Source organism: Chelmon rostratus, chromosome 5 (assembly GCF_017976325.1).
Source record: "Chelmon rostratus isolate fCheRos1 chromosome 5, fCheRos1.pri, whole genome shotgun sequence".
Classification (NCBI taxonomy): domain Eukaryota; kingdom Metazoa; phylum Chordata; class Actinopteri; order Chaetodontiformes; family Chaetodontidae; genus Chelmon; species Chelmon rostratus.
The window spans coordinates 22,123,475-22,134,300 of NC_055662.1; the positions used below are offsets into that span (position 1 = coordinate 22,123,475).

Genomic DNA, 10,826 nt, shown 5'->3' on the forward strand with positions numbered 1-10,826 from the left:
TTCAGAAACAAACAAAAATGGGACAACACACGCACACATAAAACATGCTGAACTCCAGCCCTGACTGGTCAGCTCGGGATAAAAGAGAGGCGCGTGTCATTGGCTGGCTCACAGCGAACGGACAAAGCCGATTGGTCAGCTGGGGGTGACTAAGAGGACAGCAGTGACAGCTGCATGACGCTGAGTAATGCATTTACCCAGAATGCACTGGAAACAGTGTTTACAGGTCCTTCAGCCTGTAGCGTGGTCTAAACAAACTGTTTATCTCTATGGTGCAGCGCCCGCAGCTACTACTGCCTGTCTCATTGGAAATTAACTCATGGCATCCTTGAGCTAAGCTGACATAGGCTTTACATACAAACACGCACACACAGGCAACTCATGCCTTTTCTCCTTCACTGAGACTGAGCATGGAGCTGTGCTTTGCTCCACTAAAGATAAAAAAACGCCTCCCCCAGGCTCTGCTGTGAGAGCTGAGATTATTTTGGTCAGTAAATGTTACTGCCTGTCTGCCAGTGGGTCACAATTTACATCCTTCACAATGGGGAGGGTGGGAGTCATTGAGAGGAAAGCAGCCTAGCGCTGTTCATGGCCTGGCCTTCACAGGGCTCACAGTGCAAACAGTTAAATGACACCAGTCTCTGGGTTATGGAAAGATGATAAAGTACAACTTTGATTGTGCTGCTCAGACTTTTTTTTGTTTTTTTTAACATCTGCGTCACAGATATCCAAGTCCAGTCTTTAACAATCCACTGCTCCATCCAGCACAGGGGAGAAACATGAATAACAGATGACACCTCTTCACACAGCACAAAGTCACACTTTTCACAATTATTTTACAAAGGTAATATCACATTTAGTCCGTATGCGGTGCAGGATCTTTCAGAGGAGCAGAAAGAAGGGTCACTGAATTTGAGAGGAGGAATCTCTGTCCACTAATCAGTCTTTCAGGTTTGTCCTCTGGTTCAGTTAGGAGGCTGCACTCCATTCTGGGACTCCACACCTGATGTGTGTGTGTGTCTCTAATGTGTGGTAGAGAGGAGGAGACAGGTTGGGCGTGTAGCGAGGATACTCTCTGAGAGGAGGGCTGAGCTGCCTGCTGTGAATGTTTTGGGAGCTCTGAGAGGGAGGTCCGGAGCTCTGGCTCTGATAAGGGTCGTGGGTGATGTGTTCTCCCAGCGGCGGAGAGCTCTGGTGGGCTATAGTGCTGAGTCGAGAGCCCTGAGGGCTGGAGCTGTAGGGAGGATGAGGGGTGTAAGGTGGGTAAGGTTCCATAGGGGTCATGGCAGAGGGGATCGGGCAGGTGTATGACCAGGATGCACAGTTGAGTTCATCCAGTCTGGGCTCTGAGCCGGCAAACATGCACGCCTGACGCTGTCCCATGTCTGAGCTGTAGGGGGAGTCAGTGAGACCCAGGGCAGGGTTGTTGGAGAGGCCCGGTGGAGGAGGAGGGTAGGAGGAGGGGTGATAGTAAGACTCGCCCTCACTTGGTGAGCTACCAGTGAAGGCTTTCTTGTACGGGTGTTGGCGGTTTCCTGAAGAGCAGTTGTCCTCCACTGCAGAGGAAGACAGAGAGAAAACATTGTGTTGATTTTCCATCTCATCTTAATGACAAGTGAAAACTGGTTCCAGCTCAGAATTTCCAACTTCCCACATTTAACAGTTCAAGAAGCTGAGATGAGAACAAAATGTTCACATGAAGAAAAGCTGTATTAAATGTTGGCTGTTTTTAGAGCCTGTGTGACATTAACTTAAGTACACACATGATGTCAGGGTTAAAGGATCTGTAAAGGACCACATTTTAGCCCATTAACTACTAAATACCTGCCTGTATGGCTCATTATGTTTAAACATTTAATATTTAAGAAGTTTGGGTTTTTATATTAAATGAAAAAGGCCTGTGTGTACTTTCCTCAAAGCAAGAAAATCAAAATATATTCTTTTGGTCTTGGTACTAAAACAGGTATTTGCAATAGCAATTATACATTTCAAATGATACCCTGTTAACTAAAAAGTGTATAGGCTGTACTTGTTATCATTCTGCAAGTAGCATAGTCCAGATTTAAAAAGTATTTTGTGCCTTGCTTCAGATTAATTTTGCATGTGGAGTCCTGCATGTTTTTTTAATCGAACGGCTGCACCGACCTGAAAGCACAGATTACTTGTCACAAGAGCTGCACCCTTGATTAGTTAAGTGATCAGTTAAGTGTCACCTAAATAATATTTCTCAGCTTGAGTTTAGTTGCAGCCTTGGAAAATGATTTAGAATCGAATTATTTAGAATTTTCAGCCTCATTACACTTTTTATTTTTTATTGTATGATCTAAAATAAGTCTCAACACTGATAAGTTTTTTCCCTAGTCAAGTGCAAAAGTAGTTGAGTCATTGTTACTGATTTTCTTTTAGCTGTTGATTAATATGTCAGAATAAACCCATGCAAGCATGTGCAAATGACCAGACATGAAAATAAATTATTCATTCATTCAGCTGCTGCCTCGGTAAATCTAATGCTAATTACACACAGTTTGCAAACACAAACTGAATGTCGCAGCACGAATGAATGTAAATCAGGTTTTTAGGTTAATTTCCTACTTCCCAGGCAGCCACTGGCTTCCATTAATTTCAGCAGGATATTAACAACAACCTGAAGAGATGTTTGAGGTCCTTTACGGTAAAAGAAAAATGTTAAAAACTTTTTTTCTTACACGTTGCATACAGTAGTCACAAAATTTCAAAATTGTCCCTGCAGCAACAGCATTAGCAAGAGGTCAATATTGAAATGCGCGTAGAAAATAGTTTGCAAAGTATATTTGTAGTCATCACATATTGCAATTGCATGTAACCTGTAAACAGACACTCAGCTGCTATGACATTTGCTCAATTTGCTCATTTGCTTTTTCTGTTCACTATGAATATTTTGGCCCTGAAACACATGTTGGAGAAGTCAGAAATTATCTGCTTTCTGCTGCTCTATTGATATTTTCTTACTTGAAATAAGGGAACATTAGGGTGTGTGAAAAAACTAACCCTAACCCTAACCCAAAACGTATTGCAGTAATTCAATGAACGTTAAAACACATGGGTCACATCTGCACTCCTGTGTCAGGGAGTTAGCTAACTTTGTTTTTCCAGCATGAGACTCAGGCAGTAAATTCTTTTTCGCGGCCTCCTCCTACCTTTCCTCTTGGTGCAGTGGTACACCTGCGGCTGTTGGCCGTGCTGCAGGTGAGGATGAGGCAGGATGTAGTGTGCGGGGGCAGCGCTCAGCAGCTCCTGGGGGCTGCTGCTGTTTAAGCTGTTCTCGCAGCTGTAAGGGGATCGGACAGCATCTGGGGATCCTCGCAGACCCCGACCCTCACCGCTGAAGGGACTCCCGGTGGAGCAGGCCCTCTGACGGACAGTACTGCGAGGGACCACAGGGAAGTCCTTACTGCAACAGAGAGAGAGCAGAGGGAGTGGTTTCCATCTGATGGCTTCAGGTGTGCTGCATAAAGCCGCCTCTGCTGACTCTCTGCAGGTATTTTTGTTAGATTAAATTCTGCCTGCTTGTATTGTTTGCGCTCCTGTTTTTCCTTCTCCTTTTTCTTTCAAGTCTACTTAGTCGTCCTCAATCCCTTCAGCTGTGATCTCTCCCTGTGCACACTGCCCTCTCGGTGAACTCTGTGGTATGTAGGGGACAGCGGGCCACATCTCCCTGACTCTCGCTGAGATAGTGACACACACTGGCGCGCACTCACGCACGCACACACACAACCGGTGCTGTTGTGTGTGAGATAATTCGCCGCTCTAAAAATAAACATCCGTCCGTGTGTCACTTCAGATAGACTCTCCTCTCCCCTCTTCTCTGCCCTCCTCTCGTCTCCACCAACCACAGCAGCACAATAACACAGGGGTGCTGCGTTTAATGCAACCCTCCTCCCTTCTCTTTCCTCCCCCTCCCCTCTGTGTCAGCCTCTGCCATTGGCTTATTAAAATCTCTAAACTGCCTGCCACAACAGTGCCTGAATGATGATTAGTTCAGCACGCAAACAGACACCATGTGGGGCCATCAGCTGATCGGCAGCGACAGTCTCATCGACCGGCAGCAATGTGATATCATCTGTCAATGCTCGTGTTCGTGCTGCACGGTCTGGACGACTCTCAGGCTAAGATCAACCTTCAGGTGACAATGGCTCACATCTCTTTAAACGGCTTGGCTCCACACACACACACACACACACACACACACACACACACACACATACACACACAGGGCTTAGACCATATGTAGCCAATCATAACAACCCTCAAAGAGAAGAATAGATTTTGTTTCCAATGAATTGTCACAAGCATGCAGACACTGGAAACACACACACACACACACACACACACACACACACAAAGAAGCTGGACTCACCCTTGTAGCTTGGCCATGCGGTGCAGCTCATTGTCGTCGCTGCCTCTGAAGCCCTTTGCAAAAGGATTATTCTCGATCTTCAACTGTGTAATCTGAGCACAAAACACAGAAAGCCTTTAACTCTTTAATCCTTAATACACACAGGCCCCAAAAGAAACACACAGTTTCACACAGGCCCAGACACACACACACGCACACACACACACACACTTGCTTTTTTTAACCGTTCTTTTCATTGACTGAAAGTCAGTAGTTTACTATTTGTCAGAGGCCCTGCAGATGTTAAAAGCGGCCCTGCTGCAGCTCTGCCCTGCCAACATTCCTCAGCCGCTGACGTTTCTAACGGAGCGGACAGTGTCCTCGCCAGCTGACACAGAATAAACTGTTTACCCAAACAGTCGCCAGGTTTCAGGATTTCAGGCCAAAGCTTTTAGAGGTCCAAAGCTGGGAGCTTTGATGTTAAGTCTTCAAACTTTTCTCAGTGATGTCATGGAGGGAAACCTCTGTACTGCGTGTCCATCACGCAGCAGGCAAGTGGACTGCAGCTCTGACACGAGCTCAGGTTCAAACAAACTCTGAAGTGCCTGTAATACTGACGGCCTCCAGCAAATACCAGCTTCATACTTCCCATTTTTATACCCCACTGCTGGAATTAACATAGAAGTGTGATACCAGTATTTGTTACTGCATGTGATGGGAATATTAAGTTTTAAGATTTTTTTTTTTACACATTAACCAATTTTATTTACACAAATGTAAAGACTGAGAAAATATTTTAAAAAGTGTACTGAAAACTAATTCACTGGTCACCTCCTAACTCTCACCACAGCACTACAGCACCGCTAAAAACATAACATAAATAAGTAATGAGGTTTAAAATACAAAATATGTATTTACATACATAAATACATTCTAATAGCATATACAGTTATAATAATTACATCTGCCTCCTATTAACAATTATTATTAAGTTTATACATAAGATACAATACTTCAGCTTTCCAGTATAAATAAAAGAATAATTTATTTATTTTGTTTACAACCTAAAAGTTGATCTATTTTCTGAGCCTTTATGTGTTTTTTTGTGAACTTTTTATTATAGCCTACAAGAAATAAAAGAAAACCGTATTGAAGCTGCAGATAAATGTGTGCAGAATTTTGTCAAGTGGGCAATTTTGCCACCAGCATATACAATACATAAGAAAAAGAACAATCGCAAACCTTTGTAGAAAATGTATAGTTTTTATAGAGATTTATTAATTTATGGAATTTATGTTTTGTTGTGAAATGTGATCAATTTGAAGCTATCTTGTGAAAACTTAACCAGCAGAGCGGCTTAAAGCTTCAGCAATCTGTCATTGTAGTAGAGGCCGAGGAAACTGGATCAGCCAAGATCAAGGGAAAGAAACAGGTCGTTACAGGCCAACCCTCACACACTTTTCTCTCACACGTGCTCACACACACACACACACACACACACACACACACAGATAATTCATTTTTGGACATGTTTACAAATACAGAGTAAGGACATATAAACAAAGAAGATGCAAATTGACTTTCTGGATACAAAATACAGACAGTCATACAAACAAAGACAAAACGGTCTGTCTGTGTGCATGTGAGTGTGTGTGTGTGTGTGTGTGTGTGTGAGAGAGAGAGAGAAGTTTGAATGTAGCCAGTGACCAAAGGCAAATCTCCATACGAGACTTTGATATCCATTTCTATTATTGTTAGAATAATTATGAGGCAGGGACACATTCAAACACCTGATCTAATTTTATTTTTTGTCTTGTATTCCATTTTTTCATCTATAAAAGAGATTCAGCTGGCAGCTGTCTAAAGCACATAAAGTGGCACTTAAGTTCCTATATTCTGCCAGTGTTTTGGTGCAGTGTGTCTTGTGTAAAGCCTACCTTATGGTTTTGGTAGGATGTGACAGCGATGAAGGCTGTCTCAGAGAAGACGTGGGTGCAGAAAGCCGTGTTCTTGGATCCGAAGCCGTTATTCTCATCCGCCTTGACAATGTGGAGACGAGGCTGGTATTTGTGCATGGAGTTGAGTATTATCTGCACGGGGGGGAGAGATTGAGCAGGTGAGACTGACAGACCTGTCATGTTTACAGAAACCCACCGGCAGATGCTGGGCCTGGAGGCCAGGTGGAGGGTAAACCCAATTTATGTCAAGGTACCATATTCCTTGGATGACATGAACCTTTAAGACAGATATTCACAGTTTACATTTTAGTTGGATCAAACAGATGTAAGCCAAGAGGAAAATCAAATCAATATAATGTTTTAAAAGCCAGAAATAATAGAAATATTGATATCATGTCTTGCATTAATATAAGACATGTATATATTTATACTTTTTTATTATTTTATACTGATTCAGTTCTGTGCAGCTGTGCAGAGATAAATTTACATTATTTGTTTTTGTTTTTTTTTCTAAAGGTCTTAATTTTATGCCAGAGTTACCAAAAACATGCATGGACCCAAAAAAGATGCCACCTTAAAACAAAACAATTATTGATATCATGTATACTGTTAATTTCATTGCATTAATCAAATATGGCTTCTGTGACCATTGTCTTTCAGCCACAACTAACGTGGTTATATAAGACCACAGACTCCACAGGATCACGTATACTGGAAATGAAATACCAGAAAATAATTCCATGTAATGCTGTGTGCTTAAAAAAAATCAGTGAAGTAATTTCTTGATTTGTGTACTTGGTGACCAACCCCTACTCACATTTTATTTATTATAACGTCTGTACATGACTAAATTCGGCTCTGATATGCCAGTAATGTAACACTATAACAAAGTCTGTGCGTTCGTGCCACAATCTGAACTATTTCCCACGACACAGGCCACTCCACAAGTGTTTTTTAATTGGATCATGGCTCTCTGTGTATGCGCGTGCACGGGCGCGAGCGCGTTTGTTTATCCGGGGGGCTCAGTTTAATCGCGGTGACGTGCCCGACGTGTATTAGCTAATGGACTTTAGACTCACTGAAATCATTACGTCTAATTTAACAAGCCTGAAAAGATTACGTTTCTGTTTGTTCCTGTGCGCGCGCAGTCACCGAGACGCGCGCGTAGAAAGCAGACGCGCTCACCTGCCCGCGCGCCGTGCGGCTCGCCGTGGCCGTGAAATGCGGCGTGCACGGACTCGGGCTGTTCCTGTAGGGTCGCCATGACAGGCGGACGCGGCAGGAACGCGGCGCTGCGGCGGTGATTTGTGCCGTGTTGTGAAGTCTGCTGAGTTACATTCAGGAGACCGAGCAGCATGTCGGGCTGTGCCTGCCTGCCTCACCGTAGCTGTGACTGTACTGTGTTTAATCGTTCTTCTTAGACTTAAAACATCACTCAGGGTTAATTATCGCGAAAGCATATTATGGCTGTTTGATGTGGCCAATAGAGCATTTTCATTTGGGGAGCTGTGTCCTTAACGTTGGCGTATTGTCTGTTAGATGACGTTATTTTAAAGGGACATAACTAATCTACATTCAAGGGCAAAACATATTTTCACACTCCCGCAAACAGACGAACATTTTTCTTGTTCTGCACCACATTAGCAAAACTGGCTACTGTTCAGACTCACGTGTCCAAAGGGGTCCAGGTGGTTGTTGGTGAGCTTGAGCTTCTGAAAAGAGACGAGCTGGCGGCTCCAGTGCGCCCCGGTGGCTGGAGAGTCCGGGTGGACGTACAGCCTCCCGGGCATCGCCGGCTCTGCCTTTCCCGTTATCGACCTAAAGAAGTCGAAAATGCAGCAGATGAGAAAAGGGTCAGACGTTGACGCTCAGCGGGTCGCAGCGGTTCGTCTGACCGGCCGTGCACCGCTCTGCCCGGCGCCCCGCGGCGCAGGAGGCGTGCGCTGCCGCCGGCTGCAGCAGGCCTATCCGGTGCTTTAATTAGACAAACACAAACTGCACCTTGTTTTGCTGAAGTTTACACAGATATCCACATCTGGACTTAAGCTTAACAGACCCAAATTAACTCGGCCACCTCTGCGAGTGCTGCAGCCTCGTTATTTTGTGCCAGAGAAATGTTTGAGGCCGTTAACCTCCCTGCCGAAAAACTCAAATCACCAAAAACTAAAACAACAACAAGGACCACAAACGACCAAGAAAGGTGCGAATTTAACCATTTCACCTATGAGCTATGGCCTATTTTCTCTCTTTTAACATGCAGGAGCAGACAGTAAAAATAGGACCAACCTGTTTGAGTGGCGATTTTCGTTCAGCGCATTAATTTTTAATCAATGTGTTAAAGGTTTCGGCTACAGGCGAGTTTTACATCTGACGTTTGACACGTCACTAATAAAACTAATTAGGGTTGAAAATAACCAATGGGTGCTGTAATCTAAATAATTAATATAACCAAAGACATGAAAGAAGAAGAATAAAGGCCTTGGGCTGTGTTGAACACAGCCTGTGTTGCTGAGCTGCTGGAGCCTGGCCTGTGTTCTCAGTCTGCGAGGCATAAAGGTCACATGACGTGACCTGGCAAAAATGACAAAGATTAATTAAAACGAAACGAAATGAAATGAAAAATAAAATAAAATGGTGTGATATTTTGGAAACAAATGTACAGCCTGCTGAGGGGATCGAACCCCCCCACCCAACATTTGTCTCTAAACACCGAGCGCCTCCTCCAGACTCCTGTTTTCACCGTTATAAGCGACTGTGTGATGCTCTGAAGAGGCGCAGCACTGACGGATCTCACCGTGGACTCAGCGGTCTGCTCGGATTTCCCCCGCAGCACTGTACACAGTTGAATGGGAGACTTTAATCCCGGTCTGTGCCGTCTGTCCGCCCGGTGAACCCGTCTTATTCTGATTTAACCTGCGGGCAGTCACGGGGGGAAACACAGGGAACTAGGCCATCCCAGTCTGCAAGAAGGACCCGACCTTTACGCGGTGCACAGGCGGCGATGAAGAGGAGGGAAACCCACCACAGCGCGGCGTAGACGTCGGTTTACAGACGTTTTAGGCTCGGACTACTAATGTAAAAATGTGGCTGCTCACATATCAAAAATAAGGAATATGATTAATTTCTACTTTTTCTCTATCTTTTTATTTAATTATCTATTTATGTATTAATTAACACACACACATCCTACACCTCTCTGAAGATTTGGGGTCTTAATCTAAATTAATGTATAAATGTTGTGACACACGAACCATTTGTTGTCTGCAAATTTGTAGCGATGATCATCCCCGGGCACGATGTCCATCAGCAGGATGTACTTGGTTTTTGGGTTGAGTCCCGTGACCTTCACCTTGTAGCTGGGGAACATCCTCCTACAGGGAACACAGCCAGGAAAAATATCGGCGTTAACTTGCCAACACACACGGATTTAAATGATAAAATACCTCAAGTTACATAACAAAATGAACAGCCCTTTGAGACAAAACGTCTCCACGCGGCTCTGGCGACATGAAGTATTGTTAGGCCAAAAAATCTTTCAACCCCCCCAACGGCGTTTTATCAAAGGCATTAAAAAACAGTTAAATTAAATATCCCCAAAGTCAAAAACCTGCAGTCAACAGATGTTGAAGAACAGTATGTTTTCTTTCTACCTTCCAGCCTTGGTGATGATCATTTCAGTCCCCACTTCATCAAACTTCGTCCAAAGTTCCCTGTCATGGAGGAAAACTTTGATTCCCTCCATCCCCTACAACAGAATATAAACAGAGCTCACTACAACTGAGGAGGAGAAGTTACTGCAGAACACACATGGACACACTGTACAGTTATCACATTAGATTTCACAATTCATTTACATAGTCATTGCATAGAGATTCGTATATATGAAATAATAATTCAGTGGTTCACGATGTAAGACTAATCGACGGTAAATTCAACTCACAATTACTAAAAGGCGAGGGGAATATTTTTGCATCAATAAAAGTTGTTAGTTCAAATCAATAATTGATCATCAATATTTACATTTTGATCCGCGGTACAGGCCGGTGCCTGCTGGCTGGACGCCGTCTGCGGTGAAGCTGGAGACTTTAAGGTGTAGCTGTGAGCTTCCTGTTTGGTCTCTTTTGGGGAATCCATGCAGTCCGAGTCCGGACGCTCTGCGAGACCGAACTGGTCCCCTCCGTTTGCCATATCCCACTGAGACACACACACACACACACACACACACACACACACATATAATCAAACACATCAAATTCGTACAGGAATGATGAGGATCTGCTCTCTGCATGATGGTTTGCAATATGCGAGCACCTTCTCACATGTTACTGCATGTAAGCTGCTGCTTCATTACACAAAAATAAACAAAAATCTCAGCTTTCTTTCTTTCACTCACTCTCTCTCTCTCTCTCTCTCTCTCTCACACACACACACACACACACACGCACACAGGTTAGTATTATGCCCCTTTTACCAATGTAAAACATCTGATAAGA

The 10,826-nt window shown here is 43.9% G+C and overlaps 1 protein-coding gene across 1 annotated transcript; it reads right to left on the bottom strand.

Annotated features, from left to right (window-relative positions):
- Window positions 1-969: 969 nt before the first annotated feature.
- tbx5b (T-box transcription factor 5b) lies at window positions 970-10,078 on the bottom strand. The gene is made up of 7 exons (XM_041937558.1): window positions 9,984-10,078; window positions 9,585-9,704; window positions 8,004-8,151; window positions 6,313-6,465; window positions 4,397-4,488; window positions 3,177-3,430; window positions 970-1,556 (listed from the first exon to the last, which is right to left on the bottom strand). The coding sequence occupies exons 1-7, from the start codon at window positions 10,073-10,075 to the stop codon at window positions 970-972; spliced, it is 1,446 nt and encodes a 481-aa protein (XP_041793492.1). The 5' UTR covers window positions 10,076-10,078.
- Window positions 10,079-10,826: the final 748 nt, after the last annotated feature.